This window comes from Lagenorhynchus albirostris, chromosome 15, assembly GCF_949774975.1.
Source record: "Lagenorhynchus albirostris chromosome 15, mLagAlb1.1, whole genome shotgun sequence".
Taxonomy (NCBI): Eukaryota; Metazoa; Chordata; class Mammalia; order Artiodactyla; family Delphinidae; genus Lagenorhynchus; species Lagenorhynchus albirostris.
The window spans coordinates 78,834,931-78,861,494 of NC_083109.1; the positions used below are offsets into that span (position 1 = coordinate 78,834,931).

Consider the following 26,564-nt stretch of genomic DNA (forward strand, 5'->3'; position numbering starts at 1 on the left):
GTGGACACACCCTTGTCCTCTGTGCTACAGATGATCTGTGCTCATTCCCTTTGTCTAACAGATCTGAAAACACTTCTCTGCGTTCTTGAGACTCTGCGGCTCATCCCCGTTCATCTCGGCTTCACCCTGGGTCTGGGATGCTCTGGCCGGGCCCTCAAAGGGCAGTCAGGAGAACCAAACTAAGACTCCCCATCCTCTGCCTCAAGTGTCTCAAGGCACTAAGAGGCTTACTACATGTTAATTCCTCATTACTCAGGCTCACTTCTTTCACTATTTGCCTGTACCCTTATTCACCTAAATCAGGGTCTGGCTTAGATAGGCCTGCAGACAAGGCTTATTCATAATTAGGTAATTATGAGTCCAAAAAATTAAAAACAACTGAGCCAGCATGTGACAGGAGAAAGAGGTACAGGGTGACCTTAAAGATCTAATCGCTTCATCCTACAGGTGACAAGACTGAAGCCCAGAGGGGTTAGAGGACTTGGCTGATGTCACAGAAAGCAAACTGAGACTGAGAATCCAAAGTTCCCGTTTTTCAGCCCCATAAGGAAAGGTAATGGCACTTCAGTAATCACCGATTTGAAGATTAGAGAAAGGAACCTAGTTATCGCCTGACATGTAATTAGCCCTCATTGATACCTCACCTGCTAAGAGCACAGAAGTAAATCTCAGTAGGCAGCAGGTTTGGGGCCTGTTAACAGCTGCCAGGAGAGGCTGCAGAGAGAGGTGAACGGGCCAAAGCAGCTCTACCAGCGGAAACGATTCCCAGCAAGGGGTAAAATGAAGAGGTGCCAACCTAAGGGAGTTATTTATAGTCACACGACAAAGGGGTGACTTCAATGACACCCCTGAGCTGGGAGAAAAGGCATTTCACAGATTTCCTAAAGATCAAGAGACTGTGTCTAACAGTTTGCCTGGAAAACAGCACGGCCCTCATCTGAGAACAAGAGGATGCCTGCCTGGCCCTGTTACTCTTGAGAAAATACATCTCCATTTGGAGGAGAAAAAAAAGTGGAGATGCAGGGAAAGTCAGTCAGAATTAATATATAAAATCATCAAAATACACTTAAGCAAGTTATTATTTGTTCAGGATTCAGACGAGTCTAACTGGAGGCATGAAATATCTTTATAGCCTCAACAGCAGGTTTGAGAGTTTCTCCTTAATCCCTTTGGGAAGAATGGGATCAAACAGATTCTCCGTCTGGATCTGGTCACATACCGTGAGGGATGATGCTCTGCTCCTAGGGTTTCCGGGCGACTGGCTGGTACGGGCCGGACACAGGAAGGCTATTTTGGAACAAGGGAACCCCTGACCCCAGAGGACCCCTCGAGCCTCGGCACCGAGCTCTGTGGGGCTTGCTGCTCCGGGGCTCACTCCGGCCAACATTCTGAACCAGGACTAAACGAATCCCAGGATCTCATCAACTACAGGAATGGACTCTCCACAGCTCGGCCTTTATTTCTACCTGAGCCTCCTGGGGGCTGCTTTGACTTCCCAGAAAACACTTTTTATGAAGTCCGTTAGGATACTCTTTCCCTGAGGCTGGCCAAGCAACACGGCTCAATCCTCTTAATTCTATAGCCCAAAGGCTTCAGCTTCTCTTAAGTATGGAAAAGCAGAGAAGAGGGAGGGAATTCCTAAACACCTAAGAAAGGAATAAAAAATCCCTGAGCAACCAGTGATAATGCTCCAGCTGAAGAAAGAAGCTGAGTATATTCAAAGCCTCAGGTGTCACCTGGGGTTTACATTGCAAATCAAATGAAAATGGTCACACTCGTTTACACACACGCAAACAGGGAAAGGGTCTAATTCTCTGAGCTTTATTCCTTCCCCAATCTGTAAAACGGAGATAATTTCTCCCTCAAAAAAATGTTGGGAAGATTAAATGGGCTTATGGACGTTACGGAGCACTGTGGACATGGAATGATGCTCAGACTCCAGGAAGAACTCTTAGGAAACCCATTACCCCTGAGCTCTCCTGCCCACTCATTACAGACCTCCGCTACTCCCACAGGTCAAGTGTAAGCATAATGTGAATTCCACAGACCACAAAGAAAACAGCGATACATGTAAATATATAAGTACTCAGAACAACTAGAAGAAAATATGTGACATTTAGTGAACATCCTTCGCATGAAAAAGGGTTCTTACACAACAATGAAGAAAAGACCTAAGAGTGATCAAAGGATATCAATAGGAAATTTGCATAAAGAATATACGGGGCCAATAAATATGCAAGAAGATGCTCAACTTCACTAGAAATTGAGAATATACAAATTAAAATAATACAGAACTTGTACCCCCTATTTTAGGGGGGGAAATCCACCCAAGGAAAATCTGGGAAGCTAGTATAGGAGTTGGTGCCCAATGCAAAGCCCCTCCCTGTGGTATTTAAGGATCTTAAAGCATTTCAGTCAGCTCCCATCTGTTCAGCCTTAAGAAGGATGAGTCGAAAAGCCCTGCCCAGGTGACAGAGCTCCTGTCAACTTTCCTTACTGTTTCATTCTTATATGTGAATAAGCAACCGAGAAACACCAACCATTTGTGGAAAGTCTACAACACGGAAAAGAGAAAAGTCAAAGCAAAGGAACAGAAAAATAAGCAGTTGAGAGAATAAAAGAAAATGTGCAAGAGTGGTCCTTATCTTTTAGAGATACACAGGGAAATCCTTTTGGATGAAATGATATGATAACTGGGACTCCACACCCTCCAAACCAGGCCAGAGCCCTGCTTCAAGATTTTTCAAACTGGAGTTATAGTTGGTTCAGGAAGAGGAGGGAGGTGTGGGTAAGGAATACCCCTCTCCAATAGAAATGCTGTGTAAATGGGTGCCTGGGCATTCCTTAGGGCAGGAGAGAATGAAGCAAAGATGAGACTGATTCCCTGGGGCCCACAGTCTCTACCTGCCCGACTACTGACTGTTCATCATCTCCTTGGATTCTGCGAGCTACCCCAGGATCCCCTCAGTAAACCTCTTTTTTAGTGGACACTAGTTAAAAATGGGTTTCTGTTACTGGCAATAACATGAGTCCTGACAGCCAATACAAGAGTCAGCCTGGAAGGTATGGTTTCAAAGAGGCTGGGCTATTTCATATTTGATCCAACTAACATTTACTGAGTGTCAATCACATGCTAGGCATGGTTCCAGATGCTGCAAAATACAAAGGTAAGAAGGACATAGAGGTCTATTGATCTTAGAAAACTGCGTCTATCACCAGAGGCTTAGAGAATATAATCGAGGGAACTCTTGTTCTACCAGAAGTATCTAACGTCTTTGAAGACAAGATGGAGACGAGTCAGTAGCATCTAACATCTTGGAAGACAAGTACACATTTTAAATGATCCTAGTTAGTTAAAACTAGTTGGCGACATAATCTAAAAACCTAGACAGTTTAAGTGACTAACTAGGCACAAGTACAACAGAAAAAAAGGGAGCAGCAAGACCAACGACGCAAAGGCCAAAACGTGTTACAGCCTCAATGGCGGTGTGAGTCTGACGATCGTGGCCATTGCTGGTGATGAGACAAACTCGAGACTTAGGGATACCGCCGAAACCATCTAAGAATCAGCGGCTCCAAAACGTCTGCCAGATGCAGAAAGCTGGGAAGTGAGGACAACAGAGAGGACACTTGTTTCCCTGCTGGGTTTTCCAAAGTCTGTTTCTAGGACAGACCTGGGAAGAATCAGATCTTCATTAAGTGGCAGAACATGCCAGCTCACAGCTAAAAACGTCTGGCAGAAAGCCACTGGGCGCCCACTTCTGGCGGACACTGACAGTCGCCAAACGAGAAAAGTCCTCGGGCTCACGTCTCAGCTCAGGAGACCTGCTAATACGCCAATGTCCCCACAAGACCTGAAGGCCAAGGTCACAGGGTCATGGTCAGTGGTGACGGCGACGTTACGTCTGATACCGACTGGCTGTTTCTGACAGGGCAGAGACAAGAGTGTACAGATCACTTGCGAAAGCCCTGAGATGAATGGGCCTTTTCACTGCCTTCTTCTCTCAAGCCTCCTTTGTAGGGAGATGGAGGAGGCAACAAAGGAGAGATTTATCATCACGAGCCCGTCCAGCAGCTGTTTTCTTGTTGTCCCTTGTTTAACTTCTCTCAAGAGAGCAGAGCTATCTACCCAGCTAAGCAGGTGTTTAAGGCAGGTGATTTTGTTTCCATTAGTTTTCTGAAGTAACAGTAAACCAGACAAGAGGGTTATGTCATGTAGTCCTGGGGAAACCGCAACCCCGAGCAGCTAAACCCTGGGTGCAGCAGGACGGGGCGTGCCCACCCCCTGCTGCTCTGAAAACCTTCCGTCTCTAGTTCTCGGAATACTTGGAACTTAGCAGTCACCAACCGTTCCCACCCTCGACGTGTGGATCGTCTTTAACAATGTGTTAGATGGAAGGTGAGGTTGGAGGCTTTCAGGTGTTGGGGAGAAACCAGATTAAGAAAAGCATTATCTTTAACACCCAGATAAACCATTGCATTAATAACTATACTCACAGCTTCACGTTCCACGCTACTGTGAGGGAGGTGAACATATACCATGAAACATTTCCGTTTTCAATTTTAGGCTTAAGGCTTCCCAAACCTATGAATCTAACCTCCAGCCCTGGAGGGACCTCCCTCACTTCTGTGATCTTCTTTGAGAAGGCCCACAGCACGTGCCCTCCCCCTGTACCACAGCGGCCCATCAGCTCCAGGAAGGAGGGTTTCTCTCCTCACTGTAGGCAGCATTAGTCACTGGGGGCCGAGGAGAAGAGCCCACCTCCTCACACAGACGGCCCCCGGCTCACGATGATCTGACTCACGACTTCTCCACCTTATGATGGTGCAAAAGCGATACACGTTCAGCAGAAATGGTACTTGAAATTCTGGATTTTGATCTTTTCCCAGCCTAGCAGCATGCGGTCCCAGTGGCTCTCTTGATGCCGGGCAGCAAGCCAGAGCTCCTGATCGGCCCCGCAATCACGAGGGTAAACAACCGACACGCTGACAGCCGTTCTGAACCCAGACAACCACTCTGGTTCAACTTTCAGTACAGTGTTCAATAAACTGCATGAGACAGTCGACACTCTATTATATAATAAAACCAGGCTTTCTTTGGGCTGATTTGGCCCAACTGCAGGCTAACGTCAGCGTTCTGAGCACGGTTAAGACCAGTGAGGCTAAGTTAGGGTGTTCTGGGGGGTTAGATGTATTAAATGCATTGTTGACTTATGATATTTTCACCTTACAATGGGTTTATTGGGACATAACCCCACCGTTACAGGGAAGACCTGTACTAGACAAAATCCTGAAGCTTTTCATGTATCAGCCCTTTCCTTACCTTTAGTTTTCTCCTACTGTAGAGCCATGTTCACCAGGAGCAAACATTCGGTGACACATTTCTTTCTCTTTACCCAGGTAATCGCTGTAATAGCTGTCGGGAGAAATACACAGTAGTTAGAGAAGGGCTGTCTCTGTAGGAGGTGACACCTGGTGGCTGGAATTCTTCACTCAGGTCCAGAAACACCAAAACTTCAGCAGGCCTTAAATCGAATCAGGAGTGAGTGGAAGCAATGCTGGGGGGTGGGGGGATAGGGGAGGCTCCCGAGGGCTGTTCAGGAAGTCCTTGGACAAAAAGCGCACCATCTGCAAAGATGGCAGCCTCGAAGGCCGGGAGCCGCTGTCAGTGAGGCTGCCCAGCAGAGTCCTGCCGAGCAACACCTCACACTCAGAGACCTCAAACTTACCTTGAGATTTTCCTGCTAAAGAATGGTCAGACTCCAAAATTTCTACACCTAACTTGACAGGATATTTATAAATACCAGAAAGGAAATTGCTAGAAAGTGTTAAAGGCCTGAAATGCAAACAATCGGATCCAAATAAGAGGTACACACACCTCAGACCGTTTTTAATGGCAAGAAAGCTTTAACTAGCAATCTGGATTAAACATTTAAAAATGTTAACAGGAGTAGAAAAATCTCACCAATACAGAGGAACCAAAGAGCACCAAACAAACAAACAAACAAACAAACCCAGTGGTTATAATATGAAGTGATGGAATTATCGGTGATTAACTATGTTGAAATTTTCAAAGTTTTCTACAATGAACATGTAGCTTCTACAATCAGAAAAAGTTAGATTACTTCAAGGTTGGTATCCACATCACCTGAGCGTCACCCTAGGGTATGACTAGACCCGAAAGAGCCATTTCACATCAAACCAGGATCTGCAGTCAGCTGAGAACAGCAGTCCTCAGTTGGTGGCGAGTAGGGAAGAATATCTGAAGAACACTGCCCTTTCTGCAAGTCACACTGGCCGCCTCTTTAAGGTGCTTACTTCTGGGGCAGGACAGGGAGGCAGGCGATGGTCCAGGCATGTGTGGTTTGGAGGTCTGTCCTACAGCCGCCCTCCCTTCTGCCCCCCCACGGCCTGGGAGCTGTGGGTCAGAGTGCCGAGCACTTCACAAAGCCAGCTCTAGGGGGCGCTGCCTCCCAGCACAAGCCTGGCAACATCAAACAGGCCTACACCCGAGCGGGCAGGCCAGAGTGGCAGCCACACCACACGTTCCTTCCTCTGTTTGCACTCCTGCAAACACAGGTCTCACCTGGCCAGTTTCTTCAGCTCGTTATTGATGTCGTGATTGAAGGGCTGTTCCTTCTGGGCTCGGACTAGAAAATCCCGGGCCTTCTGATACTCAGTCATGAGGAGGCAGGCCTGTCAAAAGGACAAAATTTTAAAAGCACACTTTAGGAAAGACAGCACTTCTGCAGTGCCCAAGCTGAACACCACTGCTACCTTTCTTCAGGCATTCATTCACAAGTCCCTGCCCTCCAACTCACCTGTCCACATCGGAAGAGGGCCTTGGTGTTCTTTTGGTCAATGACTAGAGCCTGCTCTCCATAGCGCAGGGCCATGGTGGGTCGCTCCAGCTTCAGGTACGTAAAGGACAGGTTAAGGAGAACAAGCAGCTTGGCGGTCTCCACCAGGAGCTGCTCTTCAGCGGGTGCTGATCGCCGGTGGAGAAGCAACAAGGCCTGTGGAGAAGGAAGACAGGAGGTCAAGAGAAAGTGGTCTTATATATAGCAGACCCTAAGAACACACACACACATACACACAATTAGTGCTAAAAAGTGAGTTCAGCAAAGTTGCAGGACACAAGATCAATATATGAGAGTTAGTTGTATTTCTTTACTCTTGCAATAAGTAATCCAAAAACGAAATTAAGAAAACAACTCCATTTATAACAGCATCAAAAAGAATAAAATAAGTGGCAATAAATTTAAAGTGTAACACTTGTAGACTGAAAACTATAAAACATTGTTGAAAGAAATTAAAGAAGATCTAAATAAATGGAAAGACATCTCATGTTCACAGATCAGAAGACTTAATACTGTTAAAATGGCAAGAGTGCCCAAATTGTTCTACATTTTCAATGCAACCACTACCAAAATTTGCAAAAATGGACAAGTGGATCTGAAAATTCATATGGAAATTCAAGAGATCCTGAATAGCCAAAAAACATTAAAAAAAAGAAAGAACAAAGTTGTAAGACTCATACTCTCTAATTTCAAAACTTATTAATTACCAAGCCAGTGTGATACCCATAAGGACATATAGATCAGTGGAAGAGAACCAACAATGCAGATTGAGAATCCAGAAACAAACCTATATACATCTAGAGTCAACTGATTTTCAACAGGGTGCCACACCATTCAATGGAGAAAGAGCAGTCTTTTCAACAAATGGTGCTATGATAAACGGATGTCAACATGCAAAAGAATGAAGCTGGATTCCTACCTCAGACAGCATACAACAATTCACTCAAAATGGACCACAGACTTAAATCTAAGAGCTCAACTGTAAGACTCTTAGAAGAAAACACTGGTATAAATCTTTGTGGTCTTAAATTAATAATGACACTGAAAGCACAAATATCTAAAGAATAAATAAACTGGACTTCATCAAAATTAAAAGCTCTTGTGCTTCAAAAGCCACTATCAAGAAAGTGAATGAAGAAAATGACTGAAGGCTGACTGGTGTTTAAGAAAAATTACTATAGGGACTTCCCTGGTGGTGCAGTGGTTAAGAGTGTGCCTGCCAATGCAGGGGACACTGGTTCGAGCCCTGGTCTGGGAAGATCCCACACGCCACGGAGCAACTAAGCCCGTGTGCCACAACTACTGAGCCTGTGCTCTAGAGCCCACAAGCCACAACTACTGAAGCCTATGTGCCTAGAACCCACGCTCCGCAACGAGAAGCCACCGCAATAAGAAGCCTGCGCACCGCATCGAAGAGTAGCCCCTACTCGGTGCAACTAGAGAAAGCCCGCGTGCGGCAATGCAAACCCTATGCAGCCAAAAATAAATAAATAAAATAAATTTAAAAAGTGTATATATGTCAATCCCCATCTCCCAATTCATAAAAAAAAGATATATGCACCTTACGTTCATTGCAGCATTATTTACAGTAGCCAAGATATGGAAGCAACCTAAGTGCCCCAAAATAGATGAATGGATAAAGAAAATGTGGTATATATACACAATGGAACATTATTCAGACATAAAATAGAATGAAATCTTGCCATCTGCGACAACACGGATGGACCTAGAAGGTATTATGCTAAGTGAAATAAGTCAGAGAAAGACAACGTCTATTGGTATTTCCCTCCTCTTCTAACAGAGCCTCCATTTCATTCAAAGCAGCAATGTACTAATTAAACCACACTTCCCAGCTTCTAATACATACACAGCTAAGGGCAAATGGACATTTACCACAGGTCTGGCCAATGAGATATAAAGGGAAGCTGGGGTAGGAGGAATTCTGGAAAGCTCTTAATATAAATAAACACACCAGACTCTTCTCCCTTCCCTTCTTCCTGCCCAGATGAGCACATGATGCTGCAGGTTGAACTACCATCTTGGGGGAAAAAAAAACCAACAAAAACACGCTTAAGGGCAGCTGAGCAGAGAGACCTATGGAACCTGAATCCCTGATGGCTTTGTGGAACTGCTATGCCAGGCTTTGACTGCCTCCTTTCTTTCTTTAAATTTTATTTATTTATTTATTTTTGGCTGTGTTGGGTCTTCGTTGCTGTGCGCTGGCTTTCTCTAGTTGCGGCGAGCGGGGGCTACTCTTCGTTGCGGTGTGCGGGCTTCTCATTGTGGTGGCTTCTCTGGTTGTGGAGCACGGGCTCTATGGTGTGCGGGATTCAGTAGTTGCAGCACACGGGCTCAGTAGTTGTGGCGCACGGGCTCTAGAGCACAGGCTCAGTAGTTGTGGCACATGGGCTTTGTTGCTCCGCAGCATGTGGGATCTTCCCAGACCAGGGCTTGAACCCAGGTCCCCTGCATTGGCAGGCGGATTCTTAACCACTGCGCCACCAGGGAAGCCCTGACTGCCTCCCTTCTTATGTGAGAAATATTACGTCTCTAGTTTATTTGAAAAACTGTTTTTCAGGATTCTGTGGTTTACAGCTGAATGCAAATCCTGAATGTTTAGTGTCACTATGCAAGTGAGACAAAAATCAGAACGCCGCTAAACTCTATCCTGTTTGCCTCTAGCACTTAGGGTGCAAAGTTGGGCACACAGAAAGTGTTTATAATATTTGCTGAATGCATCGCAAGGCCAACAGTGAATTCCTGTCAGCAAAACCTCCACAGGAAGCCAAATCACAATCAGAAGCTTGGTGAGAATGGAGTCACAATTAGATGAATCTCCACTGTCAGAGAGACGTGAAATGAAGATGGCAAATGGGGTGGAGAAGTCAGTAGGTAGAGAACCCTGAACTAGAAAGAGAATTTTAAAAACTTTTTTATTGAGAAACACACACAGTTAAGTACAAAAGTAAGCATCCAGCTCAGTGGATTTTCACAGTCTGAACACACCCATGCAGTCACATCCAGATCCATGACCAGACGTCACCGGCTCCCCCACACTCTGTGTCCCCTCGCCTAGCCTCCAGCCCTCTGGCATGTGGAGTTTTAAGCAAGATGTTTCTTAACAGCTGTACGTGAGAAGTAGGGACAGAGACAAAAGTCTGTACCTTTTAAAGAAGGAAGTTTCCAGGGTCTAAACGTGTACCTTAAAGCAGTCTTACCCGTTTATATCTCACTTTGGCATCATAGAAACGATTTTGGCGGAAAAAGTAGTTGCCAAACTCCCGTTCAGTAGCTGCCACTTTTAGGACCTTCTGAAGTGGAAACTGATCCTGTTGCTCCTGAGGATCAAAGACAAGGACACCAGCAAGGAATCTGAACGCCACAATGCCAGTGTCGTTACAGCTGTCAGTTCTGCTCCTTTAGGTTAGGAACCTCTGTTCACTGCCACCTGTGTGCCGAGCATGGGGCTAGGTGGCTCTGCAGAAGTCACCTCTGTGAATCCCAACAGAAGCCACGGCAGGTCAGTGCCATTACTGCTCCTGTTCTACAGACTAGAGCCAAAATGAAGTCTACTAGTTTAGTCCTACCCAGAGATGCTCCCTAAAGAAGCAGTTTCTCATAGAATTAGAAACTGATGGAACTTGTCAAGCACAGAAGTCACGTATCAGGACAACCACTCATCCAGCAAGCATTTAACAGGTCTTGGTCCGCCCAGGGCCCTGCTGGTCTTTCTGGCCATGAGGCTCTACCCTTGGTACACATCAGAATCACCTGTAGAGCCTCTTTTTAAATAGATGTCCTAGCCCCATCCCCAAAGATTCTAAATCAGTACACGGGAGTTGGGACCCAGGTTATCTGCAAGAACCTCTGCTTTGTGGAAAGATGAGAAAAAGGTAATAACTCTCACTTGAGGTGGTGACAGTTTAGCTGGGGAGATGTCATATACAGATGTGAACCTGGGGTGGACATCTAAGGCCACATGTATAGCCAGGGTGAGACACCGTAACAAGGAGTACATGTGACTGCTGACGATCAAAAGCCTTGTCTCTACGGGATGAGTTAAGTGAAAGGCTACAAAGGAGAGGCAATTTTTAAGTTATGAAGACAGAGGCCATCTATCCCAGTTTGCCTGGGATTGTCCCGGTTTACACCCAATGTCCTGGTATCCCATCTGGTTAATAGTACCTCTCACTCTCAAGGGTCCTGGGTTGGACAATAATATGATCACCTTAGTTATGAGCTATCAGTGCTCGACTTGCTGGGAACCAAACAGTGTTGAGAAACAAATGTTCCTTGTCTTTCAGGGATAATTGGCAAACAGTGACTGAAAGGTCAGTTCAGCCTGGTGGTCCATAACAAACCCTTGGCCTAGCACATGTACCCACACACAAGAGCCAGCAGAACTAAGACAGACGCATACTAACAAGTGGCGGGACACTCCCCCGCTCCCCACCGCCACGCGGGAGGCTGGGGCGGAATCTGGGGCTGAGGATCTTCAGCAGGACAGGATAATTACCCAAAACACAAACCCGTCCCAACTCTCTGTCAAGTGCTGACATCTGTGCTCCAGAACTTACGGCTGAGAGGACACAAAACTTGTCTGACTCAGCAGAATCCAGGAAGTCAAGCAGCTCGATCTCAAACAAGACGGTAGCGTTTGGGGGGATCAGGGGAGGACAGCCCAGCATTCCGTAAGCGTAGGTCGGTTTGAACAGAAACCTGGCCACCTCTCCTCTCCGCATGCTCAGAAGGCCCAGCTCCATGCCCCAAAGTGTGATATCTGGAAGAAGGGACGAAAAATACATGGCGGAAACTTGCCCAGTATCCTGTCCCAGTGCTATCCATTTCCTCCCCCTTCACGTCCACATCTCACCACAAGTATCCCAAGCCTTCTGCACTGTGGTCCCAACTCACTTCTCAGCCTTGTTTCCCCCCCACCCCCAGACTCTAACTCCTCCAGGCTCTGCAGCATTCTGGCCTCTACGTCTCTGTTCACGCAGTTCCTTCTTCCTGCAATGTTGTCCTCCTCCCTCAAGGCCCAGCTTCTACCTTGAGTGAACCCTTCTTCAAACTTCAGGGCTCATTTCAAATGCCCCCTCTACCATGAAGTCTTCCCAGCTGGAATTAACTGTGCCTTCATTAAGCACTCCCATAAAACACTGCTTATGCCTCCCAGGAGCTCCATGAGGTTAGTTGTCTGGAGTGTGTCAATCTCCACCATACTGGCCCCAGCCTTTCTAATCATCTGAGTACATCCTCTCTGTTCACCCTGCCTTGTAAAAGAGTCATTCAATAGATTTGTACTTAGTAAACTAACAAAGAAGAATGCAGCACCCCATGTTTAAGTCAGGATGCAAAGGTTACCTTCCTTGCCAGGCAGGCCATCTCCCAAATACCTCGGTCTCAGGGGAATGTGGAAGACAACGTTTAGCAAAACCCAGCCTCAGAAAAACCAACTTGAAGACTCAGTTCTCTGGACAGCTTTCCAGTCCTAGGGTGCTGCCCTGCATCAGCTCCCCAAGCTGCGGCGTCTTTTCCAGCTCCTTTTCTGAACTTACCCTCTCCAAGTTTCATGAGCCGAGGGGTTTTCCTAAAGCAATTGGAATCAAAAGGCTTGTCCATGTGCTCCAGATACCCAGAATATTTCACTAGGACAGAAAAAAGAGACAGTGGGAGGAAAGCGGACCAAAGGCACTCACACCTCCACATCTCATCTCTTTGTCACACAAAAGCAATGTGAGCACCAGATGCCCTTAAACTGCCCCACACCCTGAGCGATAGGAGAAACCTTCGCTCAACGTCTGGATGCCGGCCCTCTGGCCCTGAGGTTGAAGAGCTGGGCTGGGGGGCCTCCCAGAGCCCCTTGTTCACAGTGGTCTCACTAAGGGGTAGTGAGTTCCCTCGCTTATCCCTTAAAACCCGAGGAACTGCCAGCACTAGGGCATCGCCAGCCTCTCAAGGGCAGACGGTACCCAGGGCCGCACGACATACCGAGCACCGAAGCGTCTGGTGTCACCAACTCTCCAGAACCCTCTCGGATGACATCCTTCAGCACGCCCCGGTCCCCGGAAAGGTCCAGCATCCTTTGACTTAACCGCTGGTACCGAGACTTGTGGGGAATGAAACAGAAGATCTCAGAGTCCTCAGCTGACACCCGACTCCGGCGGCCCCGGCTCCTGACTCCCCAGCGCCCAGGCCCTCACCTGGCTGGAGGCGTCGTCCCTTTGCAGGACTCCCGGGCTCCGGGTGCTGCCCCCCATCTCCGCGCGGCCTTCCTCTCGATTCCGCTGTCTTCTCCCAGCGGAGACTCGGCCTCCCCTTTTTACCCTGCCGTCCGCACCCCACGGCGGCAATCCGTTCAGGGACCGCGAGGAGGCGCTCATTGCTCCACTCCAACCGCAGCCAACCGCCTGCGGGCCCACGCCGGGGCTGGGTGCTGGGGAGTGGGTGCTGGGGGCTGGACCACGCGCCAGGGGATGGCCGGCAGAGCACGTGACAGGGCACGTGGTGGGGGCGCAAGGAGCTTGATCCCGCGCGAGTTGAGGGCTCGCAGGGCATGATGGGAAACGTAGTGAGGACCCACGGAGCATGACGGGGCACGTGGAGCGTAACTGGGCACATTATGGGGGTGTGCAGAGCAAGATCAGGCATCCGGTGAGGACGCGAAGATCATGACGGGGGCCCGTGGCAGGGGCGTGTGGTGGCACGTGGCGAAGGCGCAAGGAATGGGACACGCAGGTGGTGAGGATCAGCAGTGGGGCGCATGATGGCCAAGCTGTAGGCACGTGGCCGGCAGAACACGCTGGTGGGGACAAGGCCCCAGAGACGGTGGGCTGCTGGAGGGGTCAGGCCTCACAGCCGTGGGTTATTTCTACCCTCCGTCCTTCTCCATCGCATTCAGGGGAAACGTAGACGCAGACAGGACTTTAAAGTGAAACTGCCCAGTTCCCGAGAAAACAAGGTGATGGCCCTCACCTTCACAGCACCGGAGCTGCAAAATCTGCAGCACCTGCGCTCTTGTGGAGCAAAGGAAGAATAGCCCTGGATTCCATCCCCTCCAGCCTGTCCCCTGCGTTCTTCCACTCTTGCCAAACCGAGGACTGGACGCCTTTGGCTATTCTCTTTCTCCTGCACCTGCCTTGCCTCGACTACAGATCATTTCCTTCCGCTTATATGTGCCCCCAGATACCCTGCCTTAAAACAAACACGCCTCCCTTTGTCCCAAATGTCCCCCGCTGCAACAGGTGGTCTCATTCCTACTCTCTGTGGGAAAAACTTCTCAAAAGGGTTGCTGCAAAGGCTTTCTCGGCTATTCTGTCAACACCTCCTTACCCTCCATTTTCTTTTCAACTCACTTCAATACCACTTTCCCCTGTTCCATGCCACCATTCTTCTGTCGTTGCCAAATCCGTCAGACGCCTCTTTGTCCGCAGGTTACTGGACTCTTGTCAGCATTTGATGAAGCTGACCTGACTGACCTTTAAATGCTTTTCTTCTCTTGGCTTCTGTATTTAGTTTTCTTTCCCTCTTGCAATAGAGGACCACAAAACTAGTTGTTTAAAGCAACACCTATTTATTGTCTCACGGTTCTGTGCGTTAGAAGTCTGACACCAGTCTCACTGGGCTAAGATCAAGGCATCAGCCTCGCTGGAGGCTCTGGGGAAGAATCCACTTGAAAGCCCATTCAGTTTGTTGGCAGATGCAGGTCTCGGCCTGAGGTCCCCAGGTCCTTGCTGTCAGCCAGCAGTGACCCTTAGCTTTTAGAGGCTACTCTGTGGTCCTTGCACGTGGGCCCCTACATCTCAGAGTCAGCAACAGCATGCCAATTCCTTCCCAGGCTTGGAGGGAATATTATCTGATTGATATTCTTATAGGCTTTCCTCCTCTTCTGCTGCATCTCCCTCTGAGTCCAGACAGGGGAAGTTCTCTACTGTTAAAACGTCATGTGATTAGATTGGACCCACCCAGATAATTCAGCTCCATGACTGTAATTACATCTTCAAAGTCCCTTTTGCCGTGTAAGGTAGCGTATTCACAGATTCCAGGAATTAGGGCATGGGTATCTTTGGGGGACCATTCTGCCTGCCACACCTTCCTGGTCACCATATCCTCCTGATTTTCCTCCTACCTGTCTGGCTGTCCCTTCTCAGTCATCCTTCTCTTCCTGACCTCTAAACATTAGCAACCTCAGGGCCCTGTCTGTGGACCCCTGCCCTTCTCTATTCCCAGTCCCTGAGAGAGCCCAACCATTCCCAGGTTTAAGTATGTGATATACCAGGACAGCCTAGAGCCTCCCCTGGGAACCAGAGCTCTAGGTGCCTGTGTCCAATTGACTTTTTCAGTGGTTCTCAAAGTGTAGTCCCCAGACTAGCAGCATCAGTGTTGCCTGGGAACTTATAAAATTTGGGACAAAATTGTTGGACCCCTCCCTGTACTCCTGAATCAGAAAGTCTGGGGCCTGGGCCCACAGGTTTCTGTTTTAACAAGCCCCCATGTGATTCTTGTGTCTGCTGAAGTCTACAGACCACTGGGCTACTCAGCTGCTTCACCTGGTTGTCCTCAGTCAGGCATCTGACTCTGGATTCTCCCGTCTGCCTTTTTCACCTTGATCTCCTTGGCATCACGATCCACCCACCCAGGTGCTCTAGCCACTGTGATCTATTATCTACACAGCGGCTAGAGGGATCTTTTAAAAATATAAATCAGATCATATCCCCTTGCTTTAAAACCCGCCAATAGCTCCCACTGCCCTTGAAATTAAATCCAAACCTTTGCCCTGGTCTACAGGGCCCTCCCTGCCAACCCCTCTGACCTCATCTTCTGATGTTCCCTCTGGCTTAACTGTGATCCAGCCACCCAGGCCCCCTCTCTGGTGGATCTCACAAATATGGTTGACCCTTGAACAACAGGGGTTTGAATTGCGAGGGTCCACTTATACGCAGACATTTTTCAATAGTACATATTACAGTACTGCACCGTCCGTGGTTGGTGGAATCCATGGGTGGAGAGGGCCAACTCTAAGGTGTATGAGAATTAACCCCACACTGCTCAAGGGTCAATTGTACGGAACTCTTTCCAGCCTCGGCCTGGGCACTTGCTTACCCATTGCCTGGACTGCCCTCCTTTCAGGTGGCTGGCCTCTTGGTATCCTTCAGTTCTCAGCTCAACCATCCCTCCTGAAAGATTGTCCTGCCCCCTTCTAGAATGCACCTCACAATCCTGCCACTCCACCTCCCTCTTTCTTACCACACCGTTTACTTCCTGCATAGTATTGAACGCCATTATATTATCTAGTTTATTTATGGCCTCACCCTACTCCTACCCCCATATATTATAAAATCCAAAAGGACAGAAGCCTTGTCTGTCTTGTTCTCTAATGGATCCCTAATACCCAGCCTAGTGCTTGACTCATAGCAGGTTCTCAATAAATATTTGTCCAATTCAATAAAATTGGCTTTCTATCTGCCTACACCAGACCTTGGTCTAGCTTGTCACTGGGGTAGAGACCTCACCCCGCTGACAGACACGGGTGCTAGGCCTGCAGGGGTCGTGGCCTGCTGATCCAAAGCTCCTTGTTTCTTAACGCTTCTGGAGACCCTCACCCACCCCCGTCTTTTCCATTCAGTGAGTTCCCACCACACGGCCATGATACGAATAGTAGAGTATGACCATAATATTTATTAACTATACAACAAAATGACATTGAACTTCTAAACCTTCGAAATAACCTTAATAAAAATGTTTGTAATTCAACAATATTGAGTAAGAGAAGTTGGACACAAAAGAATACATGCTATGTAATTCTGTTTATTTGAAATTCAAAGCCAGGCCACATTAATCTATGATGATGTAAGTCAGGATAGTGTTAGGGGTTCTGAATGGGGGATGCATTAGGAAGCCTCTGGGTGCTGAAAGTGTTCTGTATGTTGATCTTTTTTTAAATGTTTACCAGTTTATGGTAAAGGATACAGATGAACAGCCATATGAAAAGGTATATAGGGTGAAGTCTGGAAGGGTCCAAAGTGTAGGAACTTCTGTCCCTGTGGAACTGGGGTGTACCACCCTCCCAGCACATGGATGTGTTCACCAACCCAGAAGCTCCTCTGTATCTTTGTTTTATAAATTTATTTAATTTTTGGCTGCGTTGGGTCTTTGTTGCTGAGCGCGGGCTTTCTCTAGTTGCAGTGCATGGGCTTCTCATTGCAGTGGCTTCTCTTGTTGCAGAGCACGGGCTCTAGGCACGCGAGATTCAGTAGTTGTGGTGCACGGGCTTAGTTGCTCTGCGGCATGTGGAATCTTCCCGGCCCAGGGCTCAAACCCATGTCCCCTGCATTGCCAGGCGGATTCTTAACCACTGCGCCACCAGGGAAGTCCCGCTCCTCTGTATCTTGACCTTGTGAGTAAGTATACACATATAAGTTGTACTGCAGCTGTGTAGTTAAGATTTGTGCACTTTATAGAAGTTATACATCAGTTTAAAAATCTAGGTAATTAAAAATACCTTCATTATTCTAGAGAGAGAGAGGGAGAGATTGAGATTCAGAAAGAATTGTGTCAAAGCACGAGTCCACTCCCGTTTGGGGTCTGTGAGGTATGAATAGGTACCCAGTCCCTCTGTCTCTGCCCCTCCCCCATGCCTGGCCAAGGCGAGCACCTGAGTATTGCCGCTATCAGAGCCGGCGGAGCAGAGGCTGCCTCCCCGGTCCCGTGATATGGCCTAGTTCCACCTGATTCTGAGTGACCTTGAGGACACCAGGGTGTTTCTGGGAAAGGGGAGGAGGAAAGGAGCAGAGACTAGGTAGAACTGGTGTCCAGCTACAATCCCCAGATCTCTGCACCTGCTGTCCCATCCTGGGGAGAAGAGAAGGCGGAGCAGATCAAGTCGATGATGCTGGTGTGAGGCCCCGGTGGGGGGCTCGGCGGATCCCGAGAAGCCAGGTAGTCCAGTGTGGGGTTCCCCTGGCCCACTGCCGACTTCTGGTGAGACGCCAGTCAGTGTTTACAGAGGAGCAGGGTGGGAGTTTGGGAGACCACTCTCCAGGGTCCCAGACTCTCTGGAACAGTGTTGTTCTAAGACAGAACTCCGCTTTAGAATGGCCTGGAGGTGTCCATTGTCAGTGCAGATTTCTGGGGTTCATTTGAGATGTGTGAAGGGGTGACTCAGGAATTCTATTGTAACTCTGCTTCCAACAGCCGCTCGCCAGTTTGAGAACTGATCTAGAAGGTGGGAAAGACCTTGGCTTGTTTTTGCTCTCCAGTTCTAGGTCAGGACACCTACTGGGCTGGAGCTTTCATTATTATTGTCACTCCATATGACCCTGCAGATGGCCTCTTTCATGTTTACCTCCAAATCCGAGTTAAAAATGTTGACTCCTGGACCTCCAACTGACCACACTTTTCATTTAAGCCCTTTGTTTTAAAGATGGGAAAACAGACCCAAAGTCATAGCGGGTCAGGACTGGAATCAAAGACTGGCGTCCTTAAGAGCCTCTCCTTTCAGGGCCCTTGGGGACTGGGGGCCAAAGGAGTGGAGAGAGCAGGCTCCAGGGAGGCCGCCCTGGGCTCCAGCAGGCTCCGTGGATGGCGTGGCAAGTGAGCGTGCCCGAGCTGGAGGACCGCCTGCAGTGCCCCATCTGTCTGGAGGTCTTCAAGGAGCCCCTGATGCTGCAGTGTGGCCACTCCTACTGCAAGGGCTGCCTGCTGTCCCTGTCCCGTCACCTGGACTCGGAGCTGCGCTGCCCCGTGTGCCGGCAGGAGGTGGACTGCAGCAGCTCCCCGCCTAACGTCTCCCTGGCAAGGGTGATCGAAGCCCTGCAGCTCCCCGGGGACCCTGAGCCCCAGGTCTGTTCGCACCACCGGAACCCTCTCAGCCTCTTCTGTGAGAAGGACCAGGAGCTCATCTGCGGCCTCTGCGGCCTGCTGGGCTCCCACCAGCACCACCGGGTCACACCTGTCTCTACCGTCTACAGCCGCATGAAGGTGGGCAGCGAGGCTGCTGGGGGGTGGGGAGCCGGGCCGCCCCTGGGGACACAGAGCCGGGTCCTGAGGCCTTGGGGCCATCGCCCGGCACAGAGGGGTCCAGGGTCAGCCTTGTTCTGGAGCAGAACTTGCGGAGCATTTGCTCATCCACCGATCACCTTTTGAGCAGCGGCTCCAGTCTCCAGGTGCTGGGGACTAGGTGACCCACCGGATGGAGAGCCCCCTGCATCACGTGCTAGCCCCCTCCCCTGCTTTAGTCTTCTCTGTAGCCCTCATTAGATTCTTGAGCGCTCAGGGGACTGCACTCTCAGGCAGGTGAAGACAGGGACTTTGTTTCATTCCCTGGGATATTTCCGTGCCTAGGACCGTGCCGGCCAGGTAGTAAATGCCCAAAATGTATTTGTGGAATCAATGGATTCCTGCCCTCATGGACTGTTCCCTCAGAACTAGCAGATCACTGTTTACAATGAATAATAATAATAATGATACCATCTTAGGTTAGTCTATTGATCTAAGGTTTATGAAGAGTGGGGTTATTGTCGTACTTGCAAATGAGGAAACAGGCTCCGAGAAGGTAAGGGTCTTAGTCAAGCTCATACAGTTTGTCAGTGGCAGAGCTAGGACTCACCAAGGCCAGTTTTCATTACCCTGGCACCAGATCAAGGAAGGACAGGAAGGGCTTTTGGAAGTAAATTGTGATAGAGTACCTGGCCCGGTGTTTGGGTGGGTGGGCGGCTGGGGGCAGTAAGGATGAGGAATGAGGAAATTCAGGGGAGGGGGCAGGACGAGGGAAAAGCATTGAGATCCGTAGACAGAGGGGCCCCTGGAAGCTGTTGCAGGGCTTTCCTGGCTGAGTGCTCTGGGCAGCATTTCTTTGCTCCTTCAACCCTGAGAGAGAAGTAGGAAAGGTGCACAGGGCCAAGCCAGGTCGTCCACGAAGTTCCCCTACCCACAGGCATTTCCTGGGCATCTAGTATGTGCTAGGTGCTACACTGGCGCCCATGGTACAGCAGTGGGCGAGAAGTTCACCCTGCTGCAGAGCTCACAGTCTGGGGGTCTGACAGAGTCCCGTGTGTCAGGTGCTGCTGTCAAGGTTAAGTGCAGGCAATGGTGAGACCATCTGGAACATGGCTCCTGCGTGGTCTCAGATGGTCAGGGAAGGCTTCTTGGAGGACGTGGACTGGTAAGCCGAGACCTGAACCATAAGGAGGACTTGAAAGGAAAAGAAAGGGAGGAAAAGCATCCTAAGTATAAAAAGAGCACGTGCAAAAGACCAGGAGGCGAACAGCGTGGCACATTTGAGGAATTCTACATTGTTCCAATAAGCACGAGGGAGAGTGAGGTGAGGTAAGCGGGGGTCAGGTCATGAAAAGGCCTGTGTGACATGAGACGGGATTAGGGGTTTATTCAGAGAACCAGGGTTGGAAGGTTTTAAGCAGAGTCGTGATGCCAGAGGATAGATTGGAGAGTGAGGCTGGGAATAAGAGATTAGGAGTAGTCTACATACAGGCGGTCGTTGAAGCCACAGGTGTGGAGAAGACCAACCAGGAGAGTCTGCAGGAGTGATGGGGAAGATGATGCCCCCAGGAGCATCAGGACTTAAGATTTGGGTAGAGAGAGAACTCTGAAAAGCAGCCAGAAGGAATTCACTGAGGGAGCGGGAACGTCGGCTGAATGTAGCCTCCAGGAAATCAGAGGAACAGAGCATTTTGACAAGAAGGAAATCACTTGTGTGAAATGTCTGCTGATTGAAAAGAGCCTGTCTGGTTTAGCAGTAAGAATTGGTTATCTTGGCAAGAGTAGTTTTAGGGGAGTGTGAAAGGAGGAAGCCAAATTGCAGTACAGTGAAACTGAGTCGAGTTTTATCAGCAGAGGGCTGCCTGGCGGAGGAGGAGGCTCCTGGGAGCCCGTCATTTCTGGCTAGGAGCTGGGAGGGCTTGGGTCCTGCTTTTGGATGTGGGTTTTTGTGATCTCAAGACTCCTCCGTGTGCTGCAACTAAGTTACGTTCCATTATCAGATCTCTTTCATGCATTCCTGTTTTCTCCTATTGATTGGGATCTTAAGATACTTTATTTTTTTGCATAATTCTGTTTCCACTCACTGTGGCCCAGTTGATGAGAAGGAACTAGTCCCATCTCTCTTTGCCTTGGGAGGGTTACCACTGGGATGCCCTTCTCAGGCTCCTATGAGATCGGATGCCTTGTTATGGAGAGCAAGGACTCTGTGTTCATTTATCTCCATGCTGGCTCTATTTTTTTCTCAGCTCCCTTCCGGAAAGGCTCTTGCAGCTGACTTCTGCTTGGGCACTGTCTAAGCCAAAGATTCTGCACACTCCATGGGCACAAACCAGCAGGGCTGCATTAGGTCGTGCGGCCAGTTGGTGCTCTAGGTGGTTCTGGTTGGATCCCTAAGGTTAAGTCAGATATGGGGCCAGGGCAACCTAGGAGAAGTTTACTTCAGCCTGGGAGGCCCTAAATCCAGGCTGGGCCCAAGCCTGCTGGAGATGGATTCAGGTCTTCATAGGGAGTGGGGGGTCACCAGGTGACCCCTCCCTGGGCCATTGCATGCACCATTGGCTTCACTTGGGGCCAGCCTTTCTGTGATGACTCCTGATGAAATGCCCACTAATTCTGGACCTGCTGGTGACCAGCAAGTTTCCCACGTGGGTTCCCTACGGGCAGCACTCCACGCAGGGAGTGCTGACTTCAGATTGGCAGTCGCCCCACTTGGATGTTGTGTGGTGACTTCTGGTGGCTATAACGACGTGTAGCATCTCTGTCCACGGCATAGAGAGTGGTGACGTGGAGATCCGTCCAGGCAGTCCGTGCTGTCAGTGTGGAATATTCTTGAATAGCCTTTCCTATTCTGTGCTTGTGGCCGTCGGGCTGCCCCCCGGGAGCTGGGGGTGGGGGGTGGGGGTGAAGGGGTCGGCGACTTATGGGGCCTGTTGCCTCCAGGAGGAGCTAGCAGCCCTCATCTCCGACCTGAAGCAGGAGCAGAAGAAGGTGGAGGAGCAAATCGCCAGACTGGTGAACAACAGGACCCGGATTGCCGTGAGCGCCCCGCCCCTCCGTGCCCTCCCCTGGGGCTGGCCACCCGCCTTCCCTTTCCTGCAGAGTCCAGCTCTAATCTGTCCTTCACAGGAAGCCATGCCTTCCATATAAAGCCAGAATTCAAAGCATTCCAGGGTGGGGTGGGGGAAGTGCAAAGGCTCTTGGAGGAATTCAGCACAGTTGTCAGGACTGTCGCCAAGTTGGCTTGTGTCCTCCACGTCCTTGAGACTGAGATAACCTAGAACCCAAGTCCCGGAGGTAAACAGCTTAACACGTGGGCATGACTGCCCGCCCTCCGCCACCTGTGGCTGCTTGACATTGACAGCCTGGGCAATGCCCTCCTAGTACCTTAGAGCACAGGCACGGAAAGGCTTGAAGCCCTGGGTGGCTGTCTGCTTTTCCTAAATGAGGGGCACTTGGGTCTGGGAGTCTGTGGAGCCTGGGCCCTACAGGTAGTCATGAAACGAGCAGGAGACCGGCATCCGTTGAAAGTCAACTCAATTAATCTTCCTCATCCTGGAGAGGGAGCCCGCTTTACCCCGTCTGATGGAGGCAGAACTCAGGGTCACACGGGGAACCCTTGTTATCTCACTCCAAAGTCTGCTCTCCAGGGCCTTTCAGACTTTTTTTCAGTTGTGGAACCCCGTGATAAAGCAAAATCTTACGTTCACACTTGTTAGCAAAGATGGGCAAAAGGAGAGCCACTGTGTTGGAACTGGGAGCTGGGGGCCCAGCCTCTGCCCTGCCACTGTCGTCCTCCCCCTGGGGCCACATCCGGGATCCCCAGGCACAGTGTGTGAACACCTGGCAGGAGTCAGCCCTGGGACTTGGGTACCAGGACCAGCCCCAGAAGGCCCGAGCTGCCAGGCTCTGGGGACGCCGAGGTCAGCCATGGCTCCTGCCTTGACCCGCCCTTCCCTGTCCCAGAATGAGTCTGATGTCTTCAGCTGGGTGATCCGTAGTGAGTTCCAGGAGCTGCACCATCTGGTGGACGAGGAGAAGGCCCGCTGCCTGGAGGGGGTGGAGGGTCACACCCGTGGCCTCGTGGCCTCCCTGGACATGCAGCTGGAGCAGGCCCGGGGCGCTCGGGAGCGGCTAGTCCAGGCTGTGGGTGTGTTGGAGCAGTTCGGCAACGAGAGTCACCATGAGTTCATCCGGGTGAGTGGACAAGGGAGTGTCCCCTGTGCCAAGGCCACTGGGGCTCCAAGCGCCTCCCCCTTCCTGTCGGCTTCCGCATAGCCTCGTCCATGCTCTAACCCTCCTCCCTCTTGTCTTCCAGAAGTACCATGCCATGGCCTCCAGGTAATAACCTCGGAGGGCACTCTCAGCGAGGGCCTGGTGGCGGCGGGCATGGGCGTCTCATCTCCACTAGATCCTCCCTTCAGTTTTACTGGTGCCGGGAGCAGCTGCCCACATCTGGTTCAGTACTGAGCCCAGGGAAAGTGACAGCCTTGCCTTTAGGGGTCTCCAAGCCTTGTGGGAGGCGGCGGCGAAGTATGGTTGCATCACTATGGGCACCTAGAACAGTAGAAGTTCACACAAGCTAAAGAATTAACACAGAGGGGGAGGTGACTGGGGGGAGATCGGCAAAGACAGCGCACAGGTGGAATGGCTGAGAAGGGCAGAGGACAGGCGTTTGCCAGGCACGCTGACTCACGTGAAAGGGTAAAGTGTGTGCAGGTTTGGAGTATTGTGAGAATTTCAATATCATGGGTGTAAAGGATGAAGCAGAGCAGAACAGGAGATGAGGTGGGTGATGGTGGGTAAGGAAACATGCACCATGGCTTGTAGGAAGGGGTTGGATCCATGTTCCAAACCCAACAAATGAATCACCTGTGCAGTTCCTGAGCCTTCCTCTGCCACGTTTATGAGAGTCTCCTTGTTTTCTCCAATTTCCCTTAGTCTTAAGGACAATTTGGTTAGGAGCATTGACTTAAATGAATGGACAGAGGATCTGATTGACTGAGTTTGGTTTCCACTCCAGCTGGAGCTGGGGGCCAGGGTCACCAGATACAGAGAAGTGGTCCTCAAACAGTGCATCAGAGCCACCTGGAGGGCTCAATTAAAACAGAGGTCACTGGGCCCCAGTAATGAGTTCTGATTCAGCAGGCCTGGGGTGGGACCCAAGACAATCTGCGTTTCTAACAAGCCCCCAGGTGCTGCTGCTGCTCCCAGACCTGCACTTTGAGAGCTACTGATGTAGAGTGTTTCCCCTTCCAGGAAGGAGGCAGGTCCTCAGAGGGGGGCGGGTACATGGTGGGCATCTTCAGTGCACGGTCTTCTGAGCTGTGGCTTGGCTGGTTGGACCTGCGTCTGGGTGAAGGGCTGGGGTGCACGGTAAGCAGCTCCACCATCACTGTGGACCTTTGCCCCCAGTGCAGAGCTCCAGCAGGCCCGGCCCCTGGAAGGCGCGTTCAGCCCCATCTCCTTCAAGCCAGGCCTGCACCAGGCTGACATCAAGCTGACTGCGTGGAAAAGGCTCTTCCGAAAGGTTCTGCCAGGTGAGACCCCACCCACCCATCCTCCTTCCAGTGTATGAGGTGCCGAGGTTCCATCTCTTACTAGTGACTGGGAGAGTGGTGTAATTTTTGAGCCTCAGTTTCCTCATCTGTAAAGAGCCCACCTTGCTGGGCTGCGTAGTTTCTAAGTAGACGTGTGTGTGTGTGTCTGTGTGTGTGTGTAGTTTAGTACTTAATAAATGGCAGCGGCTGCTCTGCCAAAAAATAACTCGGACCTTTAACTCCTTCATTACTAGCACATAAGATCAATCAATAGACTGATTTCATCCAACAAAGGCACAAACAGGGTTGATATAAGAACAAAAGGGGGAAAGGGGGGAACAAAACCTGCAGGTAATCTCTGAACCATGAATGCTGTTTGCACGTTTTAGGTGTAAACTGCTTAGCTGGCAGCGAGCAAAGAGGTCAGTTGGGATAATTTGTCCTTGACTGGGCTGCTAGGGTATCCAAGAAACCACTGCCGTTGTTAGAGGCTCCAGAAAAGCTGGGGAGTGAAGCTGAGGCGCCCACGTGACAGGCCGTCTCCCAATCCTTCCACTGGCACCTCCGCCTTAGGCAGGCCGCCTGCACCGTTTCCCTTGCCAGAATGCCTGGGCTTGCAGCAGCCCATTCTCCACGCTTCAGGCATCATTCACTCATTCGGCAAACGTCCTCAGGGTTGCCTGCTCCAGGCCCCAGCCCCTTCTAGGCCCTGCGGATACGGGGAAGAGGCCGACTCAGTTCTTCTCCCGAGGAGCTCAGGGCCTGCCATCGGCCTCCCTTGGGGCAGGGCCTGCCGCCTTCTGCGAGGCTTGAATACACATCTCCTCTGATCTCTCCCAGCTCCGGAGTCCCTCAAGCTGGATCCTGCCACGGCCCACCCACTCCTGGAGCTCTCCAAGGGCAACACGGTGGTGCAGTGTGGGCTCCTGGCCCAGCGGCGCGCCAGCCAGCCCGAGCGCTTCGACTACAGCACTTGCGTCTTGGCCAGCAGGGGCTTCTCCTGCGGCCGCCACTACTGGGAGGTGGTGGTGGGCAGCAAGAGCGACTGGCGCCTGGGGGTCATCAAGGGCACAGCCAGTCGCAAGGGCAAGCTGAGCAAGTCCCCAGGGCACGGCGTGTGGCTCATTGGCCTGAAGGAGGGCCGGGTGTACGAGGCCTTCGGCTGCCCGCGGGCGCCCCTGCCCGTGACCGGCCACCCTCACCGCATCGGCGTCTACCTGCACTACGAGCAGGGCGAGCTCACCTTCTTCGACGCCGACCGCCCCGACGACCTGCGGCCGCTCTACACATTCCAGGCCGACTTCCAGGGCAAGCTCTACCCCATCCTGGACACATGCTGGCACGAGAGGGGCAGCAACTCCCTGCCCCTGGTGCTGCCCCCGCCCAGCGGGCCCAGCCACCTCGCCCACCCGCAGCCCACCAAGCTGTAGCGCTGCTCGGGGGGCTGCCTTCCCAGCTGGGCACGGGGGCTCGAGGGGTCCTACCGGCTCTGGTGAGCAGAGGTTATGCAGTCGTTCGGGGAGGTCTTCCTGCCTGGGTGTCCCTAGAAACGTTTAATGATAGGGAGAGAAGGACCACGGTCCCATCCCCAGCAGTCAGGGGTGTGTTTATTAACCTCTTTCCAGGCTATTAGCCTGCTTATTAACCAGTGGAGCCAGGCCGTGGGGCCCGCGGGTCAAGCTGGGCTTCCCTTGGGCCCTCCTAACCGCGATCTCTGCTTACTCTTCCCCCTGAGGGTGGAAACGCTCCCACACGTGACTTCCCCCCATCACTGTGAACTTTAAATGACTTTAAGGATCATAAAATTGACGTTATTTCTTCCTTTTCAAATGATTTGCAGTTATCAACCGCTGTACGTACCCACTGCTTTACGCTCAGGCCTTTAAAGGCAGCTCCAGCGTCTGGTGGGGCCACATCTTGCTTCCACCCCCTGCCCATCGGTCTCTGGTTAGTCACAGCAAACACTCCGTCATTGCTCTGTCCCCAGAGACTTCTCTCAACTTCCCTCTCTGTTAGAGAAGATGGAAATGACACTCCTGCAGAGCAGAAGCAAGTAGGGGCCAGATGGGGGTGTGGCCCATCCCTGAAAGCTGCCGGGCACATGGGAGTGGGTCCAGAGCCCAGGTCTGTGCATGCTGAGCCTGCCCTGTGGTCACCCCAGACCAAGGCT

General features: G+C 50.7%; 2 protein-coding genes across 4 annotated transcripts; one reads left to right on the forward strand and one right to left on the reverse strand.

The window, feature by feature from the left end:
* Positions 1 to 5,325: 5,325 nt before the first annotated feature.
* FKBP6 (FKBP prolyl isomerase family member 6 (inactive)) lies at positions 5,326 to 13,120 on the reverse strand. 2 transcript variants are annotated; one of them, XM_060124225.1, is made up of 8 exons: positions 13,064 to 13,120; positions 12,852 to 12,969; positions 12,419 to 12,508; positions 11,438 to 11,640; positions 10,079 to 10,198; positions 6,822 to 7,016; positions 6,587 to 6,696; positions 5,326 to 5,416 (listed from the first exon to the last, which is right to left on the reverse strand). In XM_060124225.1, exons 1-8 carry the CDS (start codon positions 13,118 to 13,120, stop codon positions 5,326 to 5,328), a joined length of 984 nt encoding a protein of 327 aa, XP_059980208.1. The 2 variants fall into 2 exon arrangements, with proteins under 2 accessions (XP_059980208.1, XP_059980209.1); XM_060124226.1 differs by lacking the exon at positions 12,419 to 12,508.
* A 5,320-nt stretch (positions 13,121 to 18,440) lies between these two features.
* Positions 18,441 to 25,824, forward strand: LOC132505729 (E3 ubiquitin-protein ligase TRIM50). Of its 2 annotated transcripts, none has more exons than XM_060123925.1 (6): positions 18,441 to 18,839; positions 21,798 to 21,893; positions 22,821 to 23,051; positions 23,173 to 23,195; positions 24,270 to 24,394; positions 25,235 to 25,824. In XM_060123925.1, exons 1-6 carry the CDS (start codon positions 18,441 to 18,443, stop codon positions 25,822 to 25,824), a joined length of 1,464 nt encoding a protein of 487 aa, XP_059979908.1. The 2 variants fall into 2 exon arrangements, with proteins under 2 accessions (XP_059979908.1, XP_059979909.1); XM_060123926.1 differs by having other exon boundaries at positions 23,176 to 23,195.
* Positions 25,825 to 26,564: the final 740 nt, after the last annotated feature.

Coding starts and splice junctions, on each gene's coding strand:
- FKBP6 (XM_060124225.1), bottom strand. CDS start 13,120: ATGGGGGGCAGCACCCGGAGCCCGGGAGTCCTGCAAAGGGACGACGCC. Junction 7,017..10,078: donor CCAAAGTGAGATATAAACGG/GTAAGACTGCTT, acceptor CCTTCTCCACAG/GCCTTGTTGCTTCTCCACCG. Junction 5,417..6,586: donor GAGCTGAAGAAACTGGCCAG/GTGAGACCTGTG, acceptor TTCTCCCGACAG/CTATTACAGCGATTACCTGG.
- LOC132505729 (XM_060123925.1), top strand. CDS start 18,441: ATGGCGTGGCAAGTGAGCGTGCCCGAGCTGGAGGACCGCCTGCAGTGC. Junction 23,196..24,269: donor TACCATGCCATGGCCTCCAG/GTAATAACCTCG, acceptor CTTTGCCCCCAG/TGCAGAGCTCCAGCAGGCCC. Junction 24,395..25,234: donor CTTCCGAAAGGTTCTGCCAG/GTGAGACCCCAC, acceptor GATCTCTCCCAG/CTCCGGAGTCCCTCAAGCTG.